General features: G+C 41.7%; 1 protein-coding gene across 2 annotated transcripts in view; it reads right to left on the bottom strand.

Moving 5' to 3' along the window:
- The window catches only part of RABGAP1L (RAB GTPase activating protein 1 like), a 480,584-nt gene that overhangs the window by 146,809 nt on the left and 310,699 nt on the right, over window positions 1–23,076 (bottom strand). For both annotated transcript variants that reach the window (XM_090046904.1, XM_090046905.1), the window contains exons 16-17: window positions 21,090–21,215; window positions 19,081–19,224 (exon numbers count right to left, since the gene is read on the bottom strand). In XM_090046904.1, coding sequence (XP_089903030.1) covers window positions 19,081–19,224; window positions 21,090–21,215 — 270 coding nt within the window. The remainder of the gene's footprint in view (window positions 1–19,080; window positions 19,225–21,089; window positions 21,216–23,076) is intronic.

Here is a 23,076-nt window from a genome sequence, read left to right as displayed (position 1 = left end):
TATGGAGTAGGACAGATTCAGAGGGGATGTGGCAGCAGGGTCACATCCCCCTGTAGTTTGCTCACCGGCTGGTTTGCCTGGAGTCCCTGTCTTCAAGCAGCTCCAGATCCTGCTGCTGTTTACTCTTCTGCTTCCTCTCCCCCGGCCCTGCCAAATTCAGTGGCAGAGGAAAGGAGGGGATTACTGGCAGCTGTGCTTTCATGGGGCCCAAGTGCTTTGCACCACCACCACTCATGCCCTCTAGTAATGAATTAGGAGAAGGGGTCAGGGAGGGCAAAATTAAACAGCAGCAGGCTCCAGAGCTGAAAGCAGGGACTCCAAGCAGATCTTGTGCCAGTGAGCTCTGGGCTTCAGAGCTTCAGTAACAGGCTGGTGAGCTCTGCAATCACAGCAAGGGGCTACAGTCTCTCCCCCTTTAGCAGAATGGCATATGTTCAATGAGCTCCTTTCACTGCACATAAGCCACACTGTCAAAGGGGTGTAGCCACTAGGGCTGTGTGAAGCTTCGGTTGCTGATCTGATTTGGCAGAGAGTCGGTGGCCAAATCTCCAAATCCGAATTGAATCAGAAGACCCTTTAATCTCTCTGAACTGAATCAGAATCCTCCGAATCAATTCAGAGAGATTCGGAGACTCCAGCATAGACACAGCTTTAAATGTTTTTTCTACATACCTCAAGGTACCAGGTGGCTCATGATTGCTGCAATGCTGGGGTGCCTGAAGTGTCACATAGAGGCATGGGGGGCTCTCTAGTGCACTCAGCTGTGGACCTAGAAGTGGACCAGAAATACTTCCGGTCCACTTCTGGGTCCACCAGGGAGCACATGGGGGGGGTCCCCTTGTGCCTCCCCCAGCTTGGTGACTGGTGCCTCCTGGGTCTGGGGGGGGCACCCAGGGTCCCCCTGTGGCCGATCACTGAGCCGGGGGGGAAGGGGGGGAAGGGAGGGAGAGAACGGGTGTCCCCCCTGCGTGCTCCCTGGCAGACCTGGAAGCAGACCAGAAGTACTTCCGGTCCACTTTCAAGTTCACCACCGAGCATGCAGGGGCCCCCCACTGTGCTCCTGTGGGACACACCATCCACTCCAACACTGCAGCATTCATGAGCCGTGCTTGCTACCTCAAGGTATGTAGAAAAAACATGTAAAGTTGTGTCTATGGCTGAATCCCTGATTCTCTGAATCAACATTGCATCTTCAGTTTCAGCTGAATCGAATTGGGGACAGTGATCTGAATCAAGAAATTGAATCACTGTCCCTGATTACGGCCGAATCCAAATCAAATAGGGCCCATTTCGCACACCCATCACTGTGAGCCTGGATCTGCCCATGCATATGGGGCAATGCATGTTGAGTTTTTAATATTATCAGCTGTACCGGGCATATTCATAGGATCTGTTCTTAACTCTTTATTCCTCTATGTATCAGAGAGTATCAGTCTCCAGATTCACTGAACAACCGCATTAACAATACAATCATCAAATGGACTGTAGGCTTGGGAGACCCTTACTCAAAATGTTTTTCAGTCACCTGCTTGCTTTTTAATTATTCAGTGACAAAGAAAAAAATTATTTGTGAATGCCATCAATTCCCACTGGTTACCACCAAATCTCCATCACATGCAGTGGGCAGGAACTGCTGCTCGCACGTGCCCTTCCTCCAGACCCTGACAGCGCCCTTGCATCTCAGTTCATGTGGGGAATAAGGAGATTAATGTTTAAATTTACCCAAAGAGATCACCAGAGGGGAGTGGGGCTGGGAAAGAGAAAGTGTGAGAGAAAGTGAGAGTTTTAATCATGCTCCAAAGAAAAGAGGGCTGCCAAATCTTAGCACACCCATGGGAAAGGAAAACGTAAAGATGATAGATGCCCCTCAGATTTTCACCTGATCTGGCCACAGAAAGCAGCCTATAGCCATGACCAAACACAAGTGCATGATGGCAGACAGCTTAAAAAATGGCCAATTGGGTGAAAATGTGAATCCTCATTGCATGAGAAGTCAAATGAAAATGTGTCAAAACAGAGAGTCTTCTGTAACTTCCACTTGTGCTGCCTGCCAGCCTATCACTGGTTTCAGAATGGGGGTGGGGTGGGCAGAGGGAGCACACGGAGTTCAGTCTTGCAGTTTTTCAGCCCTTGCTGGAGGGTGAGGAGGGTGTATTGGAGCTCCCCACCCCCAAAGTGGAGAGGCTCCAGTTCACACACCCCAGCCTCCAGAGCCAGCTGGGGAATCCCTAGAATGCGTCCCTTCCCCCCTCCCATTCTGGGACAGGGACAGGCTGGGTGAGGGGACGGACCATTGCTAAGGGAAACTAGCTGGAGGCTCCCAGCCAGCAGTTAGATTCCCCTCCCCCCTGGAGCCAACGGTGAACTTCTGTTTGGTCGGGGAGGTCACTGTAACTCAGAATGCTTCCTGCAAAGCGTTTCCAGTTATAGCAGGAAGTTGCACTTCTGTCTACACCCCTAATCCCTTCAATATGTGTTCTTTCCTCAATGTCATCCTTCCCAGTGTTGTACCTCTCCAACCATCCATCCCAACAATTCCCTTTTACCTCACCAAAGCTCCAACCCCTCCTATATTCCCATACTCCTCCATCCCTTGAATCTCCCTCTCCCCCCTGAAACAAACTGAAGTTGTAATTTATTTTTAAAAATAAGGTGAGCCCCATCTGAATTTCCAGTTATACTCATCACATTTCTTTACCCTAAGAAAATCTTTTACACAAAAGCAGACTCTGTCAAAATGCACCCCTTTCTACTACCCACCCCTGCAGTTTTATGCAGAGGTCAGATCTGAATCTACACTAGTTGGCTGTAGTTCATGTTTTATGGTTTCTGCAATTCCCCTGGAGCATGAGTTCATAGGAAAACTAGCTGGCTTGAAAGCTTTCTGGCTAATCTACTTGTGTATACACAGAGCAATATTGGTAGGATTATAAATTAGGATCGATTCTAACTAGAGAGCTGAACTCACTTGTACAATACCATCTGCAATGTCACTGTCTCAAATGGTAGTGGGTACCATGAACTAACTGAATAAATCTCATGTGAAGGAGAGTATCTGGGGTACGATCAGTGGTACCTTAGAGACTAACTGGTTCAGAGAGGCATGAGCTTTCATAGGCAACAACCTGCTTCAACAGATACTATAAATGATATGGTAGTGAGAAAGGGTTTTATCTAGAAGGGAAAGAGAAGTTTGGGGGTAGGGGAGACACTGCTGAGAGAAAAGTAAAGAAGTGGGTTGACTGGATCAGTTGAGAGATACTGGGGTAAACAGCTAGTTCTGGTAATGGGATAAGAAACCAGAGGCGCTGCTGTGACCACAGTTAACACAATCCAGTCTGTAGTTGATTTCTTGTTCTGCAATTTCATATTTAAATTGTGGGGAAGGGGGTTAATTAAAAAGATAACCTGCTCTGGTACACCCATGAGGCATACCAAATTTCAAGGTAATCTGAATAAGTATATGGATTTGAAGGCATTTAAAGTCAACCTTTAAATAGCAAGGAGCTCTTCATCTTAATTTTAGCAGAGCTGGCACTCCACTATAATGAGGGCTGTGAATTCAAGCAAATCAGTAGATTTCAACTGACAAGGCAAAGGATTTCATAATCTGGGTAACAAAAGTCATATCTCAGAGACTGGCAGCTTTCCCTCATATATGCAAGGAAGAAATATAATATATACTCAAACATCATCATCCTTGAAGAAATAAAGCAGCTGCTCTTGTGGGACTGGTTGTCACTTCCCTATTTGTAATACTTTTTCCAAAGTTATTTCTTGAAGCTTTTTTTTTCCTGTGTGGGGGGCCTGGAATGCTTGCTTCAATCTACAAGCAGCAGATGGCACTGTATGCTAGGTAAGACTTATGGAAATTTACTGTATTCCTGGAAAAATTGTCTAATTGGCCTCCAGCTAGAAACAGGCTAAAAATATTTCAGTGGCATTATAGAGACAAAGATAATGCACTATATGATGTCAAAAGAAGAAAGGCAAAAGTAGAAAAAATCCACAGTACTCAAGAAAAATGAAAACTATACATATGTATGTATGCATGCATAAAATAAATGAAAGTATTCCATTTAACTGAAAAATACATTAGCAAAAACTGGGGTCCCAGAGATGACCCTTACTTTACCCTTCTGATACTTCACCATTACCAGGAAGTATTGTGCTACACTAATGAGCAGATCCTTGAGAACTTATAAATCTCACTTTGATCTTTAACATATATCCTTTAATTAATAATTAAAGAGAATAAATAGAAAAAGATATTACAGAACAAAAGAAGGCAAAATCTCCCAGGAAACTCCTCTATGTTACAGCAAAGATTTCCAGTACTGTAGATGTGAAGGCACACAATCACCCAGCTGATTTGGACTCATACAGAATTACCTAAAGTTTCTCTATTATTATATGCTGAATATTACTATATGCTGATAGGGCTCCCAGCCACAGTGCATTCCGTGGCCACCAGGCACAAACTTATTACACCTTCTTTGTAGAGTCACTTTGTGGCATATTCCTCATTTTATCACACTATTAATTGATTGAACACGTGACCAGGTCACAACTTAAGATGTGATTAACTGGTTAATCATGTCTTAAGTGTACTCTGTGGCATAGGCCAAAGATACACACATTATAAACCAATGAATCTCAACCAGAGATGCTACGGTGCCTTGAGATCCTTTTAAGTGTGCCACTATCAGTTGTGCAAAAATATGATTCATAAGATAAACCCAAAGCTTTCAAATACAAATCCATAATTCTGGACTTTGAGTTCTTTGCAACAGAAAAGCTGCTTTATTATTTTCCTGTAGGCAAAAAAAAAGTGAAAATCAAGAGCTGGCATTTTCCCAGGGGTGCCTCAAGTCTATCCAGGGGTGAATCAAGTCTAAAAAGGTTGAGAATCACTGTTAGACACACACAGAGGAACAACTGGGTGGCAAAATTAGAAGCCATTTCAAATGCTGGTTTCATTGTGTGGGACAGGGACATTCAGGGGGGCATTAGGTAAATAGTCCTTTCTCAGACCCCAATTTTATTACTATTATTGTTGTTGTGCTATTAATATTGCTGCTACTATCATCATTGTTATTTGTATTATTATCCTCACTACTATCACCATTATTTTTTAGTTTGGCTTTAGAGATGGATAATCCTAGTCTGTTGTTTCCTGATTTAGCAGGAACACAAGGCAATACAATTCTATTGCTCCTATATGCTGCTGCAATTTTATATTCAGTACAACGATCTAGTTTTCCTCAGCCTCTATGAGCATCATCTTGAAGTTCGTTTAAGCCTTTTATGATTCTAATATGAATGATATTAGAATGGCAAAGGTGGCAAAGGCCTGCAGCAAGACAGCAGCCCTAGATTTCAGGAGGGCAGACTTCAATGAGCTAAGGAGAATAGTCAGGGAAGCACTGAAGTCCCAGAGAGGAGGGAAGCCAGGTGTCCAAGAAGAGTGGTCGCTCCTTAAGGAGACGATCCTCCAAGTCCAAAGGGAGGTAATCCCAACACGGATCAAAGGGAGCAGGAGGGCACACAAGCCCCCATGGCTCACCAAAAGCATCCAGGAATGTCTCCTAGCTAAAAGGGAGGCGCACACCCAATGGAAAGGAGGGGCCATCACCAGGGATGACTATACTGCAGTTGCTCGGGGATGTAGGGGGGCAGTCAGGAAGGCCAAGACAGAGATGGAACTGGGACTAGCTTCCCAGATTAAGGACAAGAAGAAGTCCTTTTTAAATACACAGGGGGCAAAAAGAAGGTTCCGTGTAATGTGGGGCCCCTACAGGAGACGTTAGGAAATTTGGTCATCACACCAGACGACAAAGCCAACATATTTAATGATTTCTTTGCCTCCATTTTCCTAAGCAGGGACCAGAAAAGTCACCCCCCCCCCCCGCTGGGCCCCCCTCAGGCCCCAGGGGAGGCACACCTAGGCCAAGAGTTAGTGAGGAACTAGTTAGGGAACTTCTGGAGGGACTGAATGCATTTAAGTCAGCTGGTCTGGACAATCTCCACTCTAGAGTACTGAGGGAATTGGCTGAGGTCATTGCAGGACCGCTGGAACGGCTTTACGAGCACTTGTGGTGCTCTGGTGTGGTGCCAGAGGCCTGGAAGAGGGCCAAGATGGTTCCCATCTTCAAAAAGGGGAAGAAGGAGGACCTGGGAAACTATAGGCCAGTTAGTCTTACCTCAGTCCTGGGCAAGCTTTTTGAGAAAATTATTCTGGTGCATATCCATGAGGGGCCAGCAGGGGAGATCATGCTTAGAGGCAACCAACATGGGTTCATTAGTGGCAGGTCCTGTCAGACCAACCTGGTGGCCTTCTATGATCAGATCACCAAATCATTAGATGGAGGAGTAGCAGTGGACATAGTCTTCCTGGACTTTCGGAAGGCCTTCGACACTGTCTCTCACCCCATTCTCATTAAGAAACTGGGGGACTGTGGTGTCAGCACCCACACAGTCAACTGGGTTGCCAGCTGGCTGGAGGGCCGCACCCAGAGAGTGGTGGTGGATGGGTCGGCAGTGTGAGGATGCAGTCAGGAAGGCCAACCACACCTTATCATGCAGCCACAGATGCATCTCAAGCAGGTCCAAGGAGGTGATCCTCCCCATCTATGCGGCACTGGTCAGGTCGCAGCTGGAGTACTGCGTCCAGTTCTGGGCACCGCATTTCAAGAGGGATGTGGACAGCATGGAGAGGGTCCAGAGGAGGGCCACTCGCATGATCAGGGGACAGCAGGGCAGGCCCTATGAGGAGAAGCTACGGGACCTGAACCTGTTCAGCCTCCACAAGAGAAGGCTGAGGGGGGATCTAGTGGTCTGTTACAAACTAGTCAGGGGGGATCAGCAGGCATTGGGGAAGTCCCTGTTCCCCCGAGCACTGCCAGGAGTGACTAAGAATAACGGTGACAAGCTGGCAGAGGGCAGGTTTAGGCTAGATATCAGGAGGCGCTACTTCACGATCAGGGCGGCTAGGATCTGGAACCAACTTACAAGAGAAGTGGTGCAGGCTCCTACCCTAGGGGTGTTTAAGAGGAGGTTAGATGTACACCTTGCTGGGGTCGTTTGACCCCAGTACTCTTTCCTGCCATGGCAGGGGGTCAGACTAGATTATCTACTCAGGTTCCTTCCGACCCTAGAAACTATGAACCTATGATTTCAAATTACATTTTAAGGATTCACTCAGCCATGCAACATGTACAAATAAAAGACCAAACTGATTGTTTTTTTGTTTTCATTTCTGTTCTGTCCTCAGCAAAATATGGATGTAATCTCAAAATAAATTCAACAGAATGACATTTAAGCTACACTTAAATGTCTTACCTAAACCCATAAAACAAGACAATCAAGCCAGAAAACTTTAGTTAACTTTGCTGTCTTAACTCAGCTTTCAGTTGCAGAAAGAAGGACACAGCAATGTGAAGGATGTCAATCATGCTAGCAAATATTTTTCACCTATAACGTTTTACTTTCAAAATGTACTACATTAAAATGCAATTATATGGCATGCATCACCACCGTGTCTGGTACCCTCTTATTAACTGATATTCCAATATATCTACTTATTTGTTGCTGCCTCATATTTATTTAACCATATATGAACACATAGATACATACCTTTCTATACACCAGATATATTCAGGATAACTTCGTTTTTTCCAAAATATTACTACACATCAGTAGTAACTTTAATGGAACCTGTAATCATCAATGAATTTTTAACACTGAAGATGCTTTGGCATGGACAAAGCTTTCAGATAGAAGCCATCTATTCATCTGCATTATATGTATGATGCCTATTCAATATTTTTCCTGATTTGTGAGTCTGTTATTATAAGAGGTTGTGATATGAAACCCTGTCTACCAGCAAATGAAACAAGACCTGAAACTCATTTCACTGCTTTTGAAAATAAAGTAACTAATTTATTTACACTTTTTCTTCAAATCAACAAATAGTCGATCTAGTGAATCTGGATGCGAAAGTTCAAGTCCTAACCTTTGCACCTAAGCCTGAGTGCTACAGAAATAATCTATCTACCTGGCCTAAAATGGTTTCTTAGATCAATTAAGGACTAGTCATAATGGACTCAGAAGAAAATCGCATTCAGACATCACTGGATGAAATGACAGTTGCTAATACACAACTTAAAGGAAAACTGGATCTTGAGAAATGTAGAAAGTTGGGCTATGGAGAGAAGGTGGCAAGAGTATTTAGCCTAAAGCCTGAATTTCTATAACCCCTTCTACAGCTGTTTTCAGCTTGCAAGAGTGAATAAAACAGGGACTCTAACTCATACCATTTAGTCTTGTAAGCAAAACAGACTCTCTGGTTTTTGGTTTTATAAATACTGGTGAAATAGTGCAGAGTTTCAGCATGGAATGAAACCAAGTTAGGATCTAAATTGAATTTATAAGTCTTCACAATTACACTTCTAAAAATAGGTTTTATTTTTAGAGAATCCTGTCTATCATTTAATAAGCTTTATTAAAACACGCACAATTGAAATGCTGATAGAGGCATATACAAATTTGATGGACAAGAAAGCTAACGATGAAATGTTCCAGCTTTTTTTGTCTTAGTAATGTTGGTAAGATAAAATATACTGCATACTATTTTTTTAAATTCACATCTCAGCTCACTGTAGATTTATAGAGGAAATGGTGTTGTTCCAGACCCAATTCCTGAGGAAGTAAAACAAGTTAAAATATTAATCTGTTCTTTTTCAACTTGGCTTTGTTGATGGAATCATATCAGAGTCTGACAATAATAAGTAAAAAATAACAGACTTACATGATTTCTAGTACTATTCAGAACTAATAAGCAGAGACAACTGATCTTACTTCTGAGTTATGCCATACTGCTTAGTGTTTTCCAGCACACTGATTCTCAGCAACATGAACAGTGAGAAAATCAAATCTTGTGTTACAATCCCTATGAAATTTTAACTATTTCATTATACAACATAGTACCCTTCGTAGCACCACATATATACAATAGAGCCCTACACTTTAACCCTCTGAATACATTGCCCACCCCTAATCTTCAAATATCATTTTCTAAAAATTTGTTTACAACCAAATTTCATCAGCCTCTGCTACTGTATATAACCTTTCAAGGTTACTTACAAGAGTTACTTTACACAAGTTCTGAACTGACCATTTAATAAAAGAGAATGATATAATACAATAGAAAGAGACATGAGAACTAGGTTCTATTTCCAGTTCTGCCACTACATTACCAGATTATCTTGGGAAAGTTATCTTTACCTCTCTCTTATTTGAATTTCTCTATCTCTAAATACTATAGCTAATTATAACAATTAAAACACATAATTTACACGTAGCAGGCTAAATTTCCAAAACCTTTTAGTCATGCAGGCCTGGTAATCAGAAATGTTGATCTCAAAGTGGCAGTGCAATTTCCAGACTGTTCATTTCTGTCACACCTATCTTTGTGTTGCTTCCGACACTAACAAATATGTACCAACCCTCAGCAGATAGTGAAGGAAAAAAATCTTAACCCACATGCACTTTAACATCCTGTTTTTCAAAAAACTAAATGCAACTAACAATTAAACATAGTATTAACTTTGAATTTCTTGGCTTTTAACAGCTCTTGACAATACTGCATGTAGCAAGACTCTTTGCCTTGAACATTTTCTTGTAGCTGAAAATTTTGTGAAAGATTATAACATGCTTATAATTTAGCTGTCAGCTGTTTTGCTCTCTGATAAATACTAATTAGAATTGTGTAAACATTTGCAGCTTTTTAAAATGAGTATTTATGTAAAATAAAGTAAAATGCCAACTAGCTGAGATCTGATAATTATCTAAAAATGTATTACGCATACCATACTTGACCAAGACTTTTTTATCATGTAAATGGAAAGTACTCTAGGGGCGCATCTACAAATGCAGTTAATGCAGAGCAGTACAATCCGGAGCATATCACACCAGAGTGTATTGCTCCTGAGCGCCATGTTTACACATGCACCTGGAACCGCAGCAGACTGAGCCAGGTTGGAGCAGTCCTTGCTGGCAAGAGTCAGGGGGGGGAGAGGGGAGCCTGCCAGCTCAGGGCTGCTCTGATCTGGCTCAATGTGCTGTGGAAAGGCTGGCCAACAAACAGGCAGCTCCTGCACTGAAGCACCCTTGTGCGCCAGCCAGCTGTGTCAGCATCTACACATGCGGTGCTACAGAGTAAAAAAACACCTCCGCAGCAGTATAGTCCTTGTAAATACCCCTGATGCAGAGTTTATTAGTTCACTCCAGCCTAATATCCCTGCATGTGTAGATGCCAAGACATTTACTGCAGTTAGTCAATTCCGCAGTATACGTCTCATGTAGATTGCAACAGAAAGAAATACCTAGAAAGATCACTCATACAATGTCAAATTAAACCAGAAAGAATAAGTTGAGAAATCCATGATCTAGTAAATATTTTGAAGATTTCTGTAACAATTTATGTATGTCACAATAAGTAAGTTATTACTTACACAGCATATACAGTATTATTTCAAAATGAAAAAGTACCAGGCCTACCTAAAGAGAACATAATGTGCAGAAATGAACTGATCTTCCTGGGCAAGGATTTTAAATGGTTTACAGTTTGGCAAAATAAGGCCAGGAGACGATGGCAGAAAAGAGCAGTCTCTCATAAACCAAGCAATGGAGTGCCATTAAAATGACACACAAAATATGCAAACTCAAAGATAGTTCTGATCCTGCTGACAGACTTCTCTTCCAAATGTAGATATTAAAATGTATGCTAAAATTCTAGCATCAAGATAGGAAACCAAAGTGAAGTAACTGATACCTATACATCAGAAATGCTTCATAACTGGAAAGCTATCTTTAGATAAATCTATGATATGGAATGAAATGCGCCCACATGCAACCACTTTGAACATGTATGATTCTTTCATGGATACCACTGAATGGTTTTTAACAACTGAATAGCTTTAAATAGGCTTTCCAATTAGTAGCCATTTGGCTGTCTTCAAGATTCAAATTGGGAACCTTGTGGTCGTATTTCTCCCATATTTCAATTGCCCGTATAAATTGCATAGATTTCATAGACATTAGGGCTGGAAGGGATCTCGGAATAGCATTGAGTCCAGCCCCCCTCCCCAGAGCCAGGAAGTCAGCTGGGTTCAAAGGATCCCAGCAAAATAAGCATACAAACATTTCTTAAGAGTCCAGAGTAGGTGCTTGCAGCACCTCTGGAGGGAGTCTATTCTAGGCCTTGGGGGCTTGGACAGTAAAGAAGTTTTTCCTTATGTCCAGCCTGAAACGGTCTTGGAGGAGTTTGTGACCATTGGTCCTTGTCATCCCTTGGGATGCTCTGGTGAACACACATTCCCCCAGATCCTGATGTACACCCCTTATATACTTATAGGCTGCCACCAAGTCACCACAGGTCACCCCTAAAAGAAGGTAATGCCTGATTATGGGATGGGAAGCACCCAAACGTACTTTCTTAGGACCTTAAGGGAGAACAAGGATGACAGACCAGTGTAAAATAGCCAGTTTGTTTTGCTGAAAACCTTGTGGAGAGATTTTCAAAATATTCATAATCTGTTGTGAGATGATTTGACCAAGCATCACCAACAGCTTAAGACCTGTTAGAGAAAGTGTACATTAGGTTTTCTATCTTAAAATAAATAATCAAGTGTGTTTCCAAAAGAGCCCTCCTACTGCCACGTCTCTGGGGTTTTGTAAGAAGAACATGAATAACTGGGCTATCTCCACTGACCAAGAAAAAACAGCAATTTGGATATTGTATAGAAACTGCACTACCCCAAAACTCATCTCACCTAAGGATAGAGGGAGAACTACCCAGAAAACAAGCCACTTAAGAAGGTTGTTATGTTAAAAAAAATTAGATAGGAGGAACCTGTTTAATTATGGGACACACCACTCTCCTGTCCCTGGTTTCACCTAACTGTTTTAATTTCCAGATCTTCACCTTACATATACATATACCAGATGCACTTTGGTCCAAAACAACCCAAATTTTAACTTTCTGGGCATATGACAAAAATCATTTATTTGACAGGATTTGTGGAGAAGATTAAGGGTGTTTATTGTTCTTATATGTGATATAACCTGTTCTTGGTTGGAATTAGTTTGTTGTAATATCTAATTGCTTAAAGTTACTAATTGGCTAAGTTTTTTAAATGTTGCTACACTGTCATTATTATGTGGCTGTACAATTAGCAGAGAACCTAGCATATAAAATTCTCTTTCTCTGTCTGTCTTTATCATTAAAATCTAAATTTATAAAGCAACACTTATGACACAGAAACTCCTGACCGAGGCCCAAACTCTTTCTAATCATCAGCCTCTCTGCTTAAGAAGCTCTTTGATGTAAAAGCTTTACCTTTTCCAGAAAGGGGCATGTGATGGACCCTGTACTACTATTATTGAAGAATTCTTATAAGGCATTAGTCCAGAGAAATATGGAACACTTTGATGCATCATCACATCTCAACAGCCTGGAGAAAGGTGAAGAGTATATATACAGACAGAGATAATGATAAAGCTTTATAGGCGCAGCTATATAGATACAACTATATTTATACATCTGCGCCTCTGCATTTTTATGCCTTCCCACCCAGTTGTCTTCTTTGTGACCATATTATTTAAACAAATACATACACACACACATACACACATACATAGATGAGCTTCTGAATACATAACTATGAGATTCTCCCATCATTCACTGTAACCTTGCACAGTAAAATCCAGACCAACATGAATTTTAACAATGAAACTGTCATCCCCATTAAGCAGGCTTATAAGAAATTATTTAAAGACCTCTGCTAGAAAAGAAAGCACACCACGATAATGCTATAAAAACCTCCTGAATAGCCATTCACTCTTATATCACTACTGTATCAATTTAGTTTTCTTTTTCCTGCTGTTTTTCCCTAAATGTTGATACTCTCCACATATTTAGTTGGTTGGATTCCTTTCCTATGACATATTTAGGGGAAACAAACATATTTGCTAGTTACAAGATGCTGAAGTCTCTAGGGGATAATCTCTCTTCCTGGAGTGAGAATTTAAAATAAACTTATTCAGTGATCAATATTTTTTTCTCTCCAAGCACGGATAAGAACTGGAATAACATACCCCAGGCTAAAGAGTCCCCATCTAGCAGAAAGTGTTAATTCATTAGTACTACAATCTGAATCATTTTCAAGGGGAAGACGGAATATCATTGAGAACGACTACCTTGGACCATCTATTCAGCAATGTTTCCCGTTCTTGCTTTTCAAACATTTTTCTTACATAAATGAGTTGCTTAGGATGTAAACATTTTGTCAGCTACAGGCAGGATAGGGAAATGGGGACAGCACAGTCAGGAAGGAAGTTAAGGGCTATTCAAAATTCATCTGTATTTATGACAAAGACAAGTTAATGAGAAGGCTGGAAACCCATAAAAAACCACAATGCGGCTCACTTCAAATGGGTTTTTTTTAGAATGATATTTTCCACCTCTAACTACAACACCTTTTTTTCTTCTTCTAGTTGCTGGAATTACAGACGTGCTGTATTCTGAGAGATAAAACAAAGTGCTATTTAATGCAGACAAAAAATACGTATTTAATTGTTGCACTGTTCTTTTTTGGAGGATAGTTAGAGAGAGAATTCTATAGCATGACTGCAGTCCCCATTAGACATCTGTTTGTCTCCTCTCCTATCAAGCCTCACATGTTCTTTCCTGTTGAGGGCTAACTAGATTTTTAATTTAACTACAGGTCAACCCTAGTTTTGATCCTTAACTTCTCTTAGACACTCAAAATCTCAGGTATTTTCAGACCAAATTATTCCTGGAAACTGGAGTGACATTCCGGCTGGTCTGTATTATTATTTGGTTTGTGTTTATTTATCAACATAAGACCCCTTTAGTTCCTGAGATACCTACATATAGCTTTTTACTTGCATTCTGTTTCTTTGCCATTTTAATTAAGTTTTAAGCTACCATTAATTAGGCTCTTTCAGCTGGATTTTTCCTTCTCAAATGCTGAGAAAAAAATTCTCATGTAGATTCTAATTTTTTTTCTACAACCTTATTTGTGTTCCTAAAAAGAAAGATATATATTTAATCTTTTCATCAAATGATACTACGCAGAGATTACCAGAAATGACATACACGTTTAAATGATTCTTAGAGATTTTTCATATTTTTACATGTTTTAATTGGCATAAAAAAATTCCTTCAGCATTTATATTTTATTATGAGGGTTAATATAATAAAAAGGTTGACTACTTGTAAAGTGTAGCTACACTTTCAGCCTTGCAATCACTGCAGTGAAAAGCTGTAGATTCTTGTTTGTACACCATTTCCTGAATGTTTAGTATTGAACAGGCTGGAGTGAATAGACATGAATTTTCTCATCAAGAACAGAACAGGCATATCCTGGTGTGACAGGGACTGATCAAATTCTCACTCATAATTTTGTTCTGAAAATAAACTTACTAACTTAATTCCAAAATGGTAAAACAAGTGAACTAAGCTACTGTTTCATTTACTCTGCAAAGAACAGGACAAGAAAGAGCAACTAAAATGTGTGGAATTAATTTTGTCTTCTTGGTTTTATTAAACCAATTAAGAAATATTTAAAAAAAAATGACTGAGTGTTTTAGATCCAAACTAAAATGTATTTTTTTTTTGCAATGCTAAAAAAATAAATAAGATCACCCTTCTCAACAATTTCTGTGTGTGCAGATATCGACCTGACGCTTTTTGAGAAACAAACAACATACATGAGAAGTTATATTTTTAAGAAAGTCAGTTTCCTACAGTATAAAACTATATCAATGACTTATAGCTCAACTATCTGAAAATTCAAAAGAAAAATGCTTCACACTAAAAATAAATGACAATGAAATTGAAGCCACCACTTCACACCCATAAAATATATTTCATTTGTGAACTGCAAAGTTGTTTTGTTAAACCAAATACTATGCAACCATCCCTGTGCTGGATGTAGGCAAACAGAAATACAGAAGTGTTATGATTTACCTAAAGTCTAACAGCAACTCAATGGCAGACTGAAATAGAATAAAATCATCTAGTCCCAGCAGTCTGATATCCTGCTTCAACTGCACTGTGATATAGTAACATGTTAATTAAAATAGACATTCCTGAGAAGACTGCAAGTTACAGCCATCTAGTTAAAAAGCATGTTCCTTGTCATACACATAGTACCAGAATGCAAAATAAGATGACTTGAATTCTGCACTTCAATACTTGTATAACTAACAAAAATACATAAAAACAAAAAGTGTTTGGTAAAGGTATAATTATTAGGGCTGTGTGAAGCTTTGGGTGCTGATTTGATTCACAGGAGATTCAGCCCGATTTGGCAGCCGAATCGCCAAATCTGAATTGAATCAAAAGACCAATAAAAAGGTGTGAATCGATGCAAAGCTCTCTGAATCAATTCAGAAAAGATTTGGAAAGCTTTGGAGATTTGGGCTGGACCTGGACTCCATGCTGTTGAACAGAGGGAGGGATGGGGCACAAAGGACAGGGGAGGGGACCATGGGGAGACTGCCACCAGGCCCCATCCCCTGCCTGCTCCCCTAGCGTCCCTGAGTGTCCCCTAAACCCCACGCACTCTCCCAGCTCTTCCCAGGGCTGCCCCACCCGGCCCCAGCTACTGGCTCTCTAAAAAAAAAAAAAAAAAAAAAAAAAAAAAATCCCACACTTACTAGCTGCTACCAGGTAGAGCAGTGGCAGGCAGCTGGGATCACACCCCACACCTGGCAGTACCTGGTGAGTGGGGCTTTTTTTTAAAAACTGGGAGCTGCAGCAGGCAGGGCAGCCATGGCGGTGGCTGGGAGAGCAGTCGGGGAGTTTGTGGCAGAGTCTTCCATGCAGCATGGAGCAGCAGGGATCATCCCCACACACCCACCCTGTGAGTGCTGTGCTTTTTTCTTTTTTTTAAGAGCCAGGAGGCTGGGGCCAGGCAGGCAGTCACTGATGGGGCTGGGAAAGCAGGTGGGGGATGGGGCCTGTCTAATTCAGAGATTTGGCCTATTTGGTGGTAGTCGAATCTCTGAATCAGATTCAGCTGAATCTATTTGGGACAGTGAATTGAATCAGTGTCCCCCGAATCAGCCAAATCCAAAGTGAGTACTAGCCACTTCTCAAAGGTCTAATAATTATTGTTACAACAGATTGAAAAATTATTTCTAATCTCCTTCATACAACTTCCTACTACCCAAGCAAAACTGCTGCAGTTTTCATAGTGAGGAACCCATAAACATGCCCAGAGGCACACCTAGGATTTTGAAAAAGTGGGGTGTGAATGGTTTGATGCATCATCACATATAATACAACATCCATTTTTCTCCAGATAAAAATAAACAAGAAGATTTACTAATAAACTAGGGGCTTAGGGCTATGTTATTCAGTTTAAAACTGAACCAAAAACAAATAAAACTTTATTAGGATATGCATTAATTTGCTAAATCATATATTAAGTATAAAACACAACCAACAAGGCAAAAATTATCAAAAGATGTTTTTTTCATTATTCCTGCAGTTGCTAGAATGATATGTACATCTTTTCAGATTCATAAAACAAAATCTAGCCTTCTAGAGTGTCTTGACAGTGCATCTAATAGTTCACTGAAATTACTTCCACACCTGAGTTAATGTTTCTAGCTACAGTTAAAAGCAAACTGGAGGGCTGTGAAATAAGTCCTACATTACCAGGAGCAGCCTAACATACAGTAGAACTGCAGAACAAAGACGATCTTAAATAGTGGAAACATTAAAGACCATTAAAAGGAGAGAGGGTCATTAAGACCTGTGGAATGAAAAGTTTAGAAGGAATCAGGTAGATTATAATGAGCCATGAAGTCAATTGACTCCCCACTGCTGCCTGAATAGAAATACTGCTGCTACTATCAGCTGTTTTTAAACTTTGGACCGACCAGAAATCAAAGGGGGTGAGACTGCAACACTGCACCTTCCTTGGATCCAGCCCTGAACATGCCTAAAAATACTAATTTCTATTTTCTGTTTGCCAGATACAATGCATCTTCTTTTCCCACAAAACGTGAGAAAAGTTTCATATTGTTCAAGGCTAGGGACAGACATTCAAAAACCCTGAGCTTGAATTGATTCAATCTTGGCAAGTTAGTCTAACATGGCTAGGCTAAACCATTTTGTAATCCCACAGGCATCCCAGAAAGCCAGGGGGGCACTAAAGCAGCCCTCCCCTCCCTTCAATAGTGCTGAGCTGAGGGGGTAGGGGGTGGCCAGGCCCTGGCAGGACACTCTGATTAGGAAGGGGTTCCCCCCCACTGCTTGATAACAGAATATTTATCAGCTTTGTTATCAGCATTTAACACCCCATCAGAAAACAATTAGTTCAAGCTCTTCTTAAAAACCTTTTTCCAAGGAATGGAACAGCCAAGGAGAGACATAACCAGCTACCTGTTGATCAGCTCTAAAAAGGACACAGCATGAACCGTAGGCAGCATGTGGTCTGCTAGCTAATGCTGAGAGGAGTCTCTGTAAGGCAGAGGGGAGGGGGAAATCCGTGCTTAGCAGGGAGTGGTGAGGGGAGGAGAGGAATAGGAGGATGCCAGGTAGACACCTGCAGTCTCTGCTGGAGCTCCAGCCAGGAAGCAGAGGAGAGCAGCCAACCCTGCTGTGGAGCAGAGAGCCCCACCAAGAGAGCATGCCAGGGTGCTGGTAGAGTCTGGCTTAACTTGAACCAGGATGATTGTCTGGGACAGACATTGCATAAACTGGTTTGACCCAAATCAGTTAAGTCTGATAGTACATTCAACCAGGTTTATCTCAAACTGGTTTCAGCCATTTTCAAACTGGTTTATATGCACTGAACATTGTTCTGTTACAGGTTTAAACCAGTTTCTGATCACTTAAACCAGTTTGTGTGTAATGTCTGTCCCAAGCCAATATATAAAAAAAGATGAAGCTGTTTTTAATAAGCAAAAAACTAGATCCCAGACTATAAAAATCAATAGGGAAATAGGTGGTTTTATGTAAGTAGAAGCCTTTCCTATCTTTCCTAATGATGTGCTGATCTGATTATACTTTCTATCCTTGCTGTGGACGTTTTTTGGGGTTTTTTTAAAGGCAAAGAAAACTGTATTTCTCTGTAAATGAATGGTGCCCCAGGAAATCTGCATCCTTTGCCATGTAACCTTGCAAGCACCTTTAAAACTATATAATACTTTCAATCAGCAGTACATGAAGTAACCAGCTCCCTTGCTGTCTCAAAGTATCTCACCAGAAGCAGCCCTGTAGTTAGGTAGTATAATGTTCTGGTTATCCAAAAACCATAGCTATACTGCAGTCACTCCTGTGAACATGGTGTAGTCATACCAGAACTAGTTTTAAACTAGCTAGCTTAGGCAGTGGCAGGGGCTCAAGGCTAAAGAACAGCCATGGGGGCTCAGTGGGGTCTGTAAGAGCTACCTGAAAAGCTGAGTTAATATTCCTATCATGTTGCCACAGATTCACTACCACCAGTATCCAAGCCAGCTTAAGTGTAGACATACTTTTTGTTGCCTGGAATTTAGCAAAAGCAGTCCCTGATTATTTCCACCTGTCATACTATATAACTCCATATATCAACACTGTTTTGTAATTTGTTACTACTACCCATTTAATGAGGTGACAGACTCAATATGTAATATATCCAATTCCTTTGGATGTCCCCATGTGGAGAAATATAGGGCTCTACAGCATCATCATAACTGAGCAAATGGCAAGAAGCCGGAGTTCTTAAATCTGTATGATCTAACTGTTTTTAAAAATACATGTCTAAAAGAACTGTGCAAGAAAAACATTTATTTATTTACTGGAAGAAAATCAACAAAACTTTCCAGCAGTCCAGAACACCCATTTAAAAAATAAAATGTCTCATTTAGTATCCTGTGTTGAAGCTATCCAGCATCCATGTGTTTTACAGATTTGAAAATAAAGCTTCCAACAAAACAAAACAAGAACATATAGCATATTTTGCCCAAACAGTTACTTCTGATTCAGGCAGATGTCATTACCTCACAAAGTAGTAAGTCAATGATGTGGAAGACCATGCAGAGTGGGAATTTGGCAGTGAAGAGGGTAAGAAACCACTGGGATGCATACATATGAGCTTCCAGGTTCAGGTCTGTGAAACGGCTATACAAATCAGGTAGTTGTTCCTAGGGTGAGGAAAAAAATAAACCCTTAAATATCATATGATCTTCTGACTTCAGAAATGTATTGCTGACAAGTAGTAGGTTACAGAAGGTTTGACAAAAGAGAGAAATCCTGGTTCCACTAAAGTCAATGGGACTTTTGACATGGACTTCAGAGTGACCACTGATTCACCCATGTTAATTTGAGAATTTCTCTACTGTGATATCCATAATGGATTCTATCATGGAATCAAATCAGTTATTTTCAGAGGATGACAGGAAAAAATTTTATGAACTTCAATGTGAAAAAGCAGAATAGTGGTGCAACGTATACCATGTATGGGGATCTCATATTTTAAAGAAATCCATTAATCACTTAAACTATAAAGTTTTTTGGGAGGAAACGATGAAAAACAGATTCTGGGGCAGGAAATGAATGAGAAATGCTTCAGCTGTAGGACCTGTGTAAGACAAGACACACAATTCCAATACATATTTACAACTCGATAAGGCAAGTTTCACAGCTAGGAGCTTATAAACACCACCACATAGGAAGAAATACCAATTCAACTAGCTGATTATATAAATTTGTCATTAAACCACACTTACTACATAAAGGTCACCATAGCTGTCAGGTATTAATATTAAAAGAACAAATTAAAAATTAAAGAGGATTTATGTAACACCACATAAATGCTTTAACTATTATGTGTTGGTATATTGTAAACACAAACAAACTGACACTTGGAAAGTGAGCATTAGATCGCAAAGTGTTTGCTGACACAAGACGATTTTTTAAATCTCAGAAAAGTATGAGGAACAGTTGTATTTGTACTCTGGGTAACCAATTCAACAAGCAAGTTCTACTACTGTAACAAAAGCAACAGTCAAAACTTAATGGACTGCTAATACAATTTTTTATAGATTTCATATTTCATAGACATTAGGGCTGGAAGGGACCTCGGGAGATCATCGAGTCCAGCCCCCTGCCCAAAGGGCAGGAAGTCAGCTGGGGTCATAGGATCCCAGCAAGATAAGCATCCAATTTACTCTTGAAGGTGTTCAATGTAGGCGCTTGAACCACCTCTGCTGGCAGACTGTTCCAGACCTTGGGGGCTCGGACAGTAAAGAAATTCTAGTTAGGGTGATTATATTTAGAACTATGAGTTAAATAGCTTTTAATATGAAAACATTAAATCTGAGAGAGAAACAAGATATACATCAAATAACTACATCTATAAAATGTTTCATAATTACAGGAAAGTCAGAATTTGTATAGCGTCTTATCTCTTAATGCAATAGGTGTTGGAGTCTTCTTGTAACACGACTGTCCACAAAATGTATGAAAGACAAGGATCTTTTGTGGAATTTTTTATTGGCCCAACTGTACAGTTGGCAGAGCTGTTGGACAAGCTTTCAAGAACCAAGTATCTGAGGAAGGGCATCTGATGCTTGAAAGCTCTCCTTACTATACAGTTGATTTAATAAAAAATATCACAAAAAAGCCTTGCCACTCTTAATACAAGCTATGTAAATTAGGAATAAATGTATGGTACCACGTTCTGGTGAAACTTCTGTGTTAAGGATGACTTCATCATCTTTATTAGACATGCACACTGAGTAATCATAAATATTCTCCTTTGGGATCTAAAAGGCTAGCAAGAGCAAGTATATGAAAGCCAAAATAAATCAGAAAAGGACCTGAGCCACAATGCCTGAATTAAAATCCTAAGTTCCCCCCCAGTTTTGGACCTGTTGGGTCCAAAAATTTAGTTCAAGCACACTTTTGAAGGGAGACTTGAACTTTTCTACAGTCTGCAGAAGGGAAAGATTTCCTTTTCTTCAACTTACCACCTATGCTTATGGTAGGACTAGAGACCTGTACTTACCTGAATTAGTTTCTCCAGCTGGTAAAATTTGCAATGAAGATCTTCAAAATTATTTTTGTAAAGCTCCCGCAAGCCATAGTTATACATGATATTCACCAGTACACAGAATGCCTGTTCTTCTGGCATCTGCAGAGCAAAATAAGATCATACAAAAATAGAGTTGGAAGGTCCTTAAAGGGTTATCTAGTCCATTCAATATGCAAAGTTCGTTTAAATAATGTAACTGGGAACCCAGCTGAAAGCTGAAATACTTTAGCCATATAAAACTGATTTTTTTTTCTGCAAAATTGGTTCTAAATTAGGGATGTGTAAAACTTAATGCATCTTTTATCTCTGAATGAAGATACATGTTAGACCAGGGACAGGCTATTATTTTGGGTGGAGGGCTGCTTACCGAGTTTTGACAAGTTGTCAAGGGCTGCAAGAGTAGCCCTGCTCCTTGACAGGCGCCCCCGCCTCCCCTGGTTGCCATGTTGGGACCAGAAGTCACACCCACTAACCCCTGACCTTTGCCACCAGAAGTCCCTCCTCTTGCCCCCCCCCCGAAGCACTCCTTTCAGCAAAGTTTTTCTGTCTAGGAACCAGAAAAATACCAAATTATATTCTAAAAATCAAACGTACTATATTATTCATTAACTGCATTTCAAGAAATGTATTTGTCCTGATCTACATGCATTTATGTAGTGTACAAAGAAGTGGTTGCATCATAGCTTAAAATGAAGTCTTACTTTTACATATTGTGGAGGGAGTATAGGTTTATGGGTATATGGGGTGTGAGGGAGGGTGTGTGTGAATATGGGGTATGTGTGAGTATGGGGTTTGTGGGGGGCTGTGAGTGTGTGGAGCGAGGGTGGCTGGGAAGGGTTCTGGCATGTGTGGAGGAGGAGGGTTTGCCCACAGCACCCTCATGACATGCAGAGCCCCCGCCAGCGCTCCTCCAAGCCCAGGCTCTGCACTCCTGGAGCTCCTGGCCCCAGGGCACCAGCGCAGCCCCATGTCCCACTTGCAAACACTTCCCCCTCTATCTGCCACCACTGCCCTTCTGCCACTTCTCTGTCCCTCCCCCCAGCTCACCACTCTGGCACACCATGTCCCAGCTGCATGGCCTAGACTGCAGGATCCAGCAGGAGCTGGACCGGCCTGGCTAGCACTGCACGGAGCCAGCCAAGAATTGCAGGGGTCAGGCCAACTCCTGCTGAGTCCTGTGGTCTGGCTGGTGTCCTGGGGCCAGCACTGGGTGGGCCCAGCTCAGGGCAGCAAGAGCACAGGGCAAGGGCTGGGCTGTGCCAGCAGAGAGAGGGGGGAGCTGGCCTTGCTCCAGAGCACCTCCCAACCCAGGCCCTGCACTCTTGCTGCCCCACCCTGGGCCCCCAACTGACCCTGGCCCCAGTGCACCAGCATAGGCCCTGTGCTCTCGCCCAGCTGTCACTGAGCTTCCTGCACCCACTCGCTGCCACTTCTCCCTGCCTGCTGCCACTTTCAGCACTTCCCTTCTTGTAGTTGCTGCCACAGCTCTCCACCCCCCAACTCCACCCCAAGTGGTTCCCAGCTGCAGTGCTGGTTCTGCAGCAGCTGTCTTGACCCGGCCCTGAGGACTGGGGCGAGCACTCATGGTCTTCTCCCCTGCCTCCACCTTCCCCTCCCCCCCCAACCCTATCTGAATTTCCCTCTGGGTTAAATACTTTGGGCCTAGTGCTATAGCTCATTGCCACAGTGGCTGTGTCCAGGCATGCATGGGCGTTTGGTTCCCAAGGACAACTAGCGGCAGCGCACCTTGTGTCAGCACTAGTTGTCCCCAGGGAATATCTGTCATGTGCACTCTGGCATGCAGCAAACTACCCCAGGTGGTACAGAGGAGTCTGGGGCCAGCACTGGACTGGCCCCAGCAGCCTTACATGCCTGGGGGTCTTCCAGGGCTGTACCAGAGATGATCCTGCTGCACAGAGCCAGGCCAGCGGGGGATTGTGGCTCCAGCCGGCCAGGCTCT

This window comes from Crocodylus siamensis, chromosome 5 (genome assembly GCF_052110815.1).
Source record: "Crocodylus siamensis isolate JL-2025a chromosome 5, ASM5211081v1, whole genome shotgun sequence".
Taxonomy (NCBI): domain Eukaryota; kingdom Metazoa; phylum Chordata; order Crocodylia; family Crocodylidae; genus Crocodylus; species Crocodylus siamensis.
The sequence above is the reverse complement of the archived record's forward strand: the minus strand, read 5'-3'. Positions and strand labels throughout refer to the sequence as shown.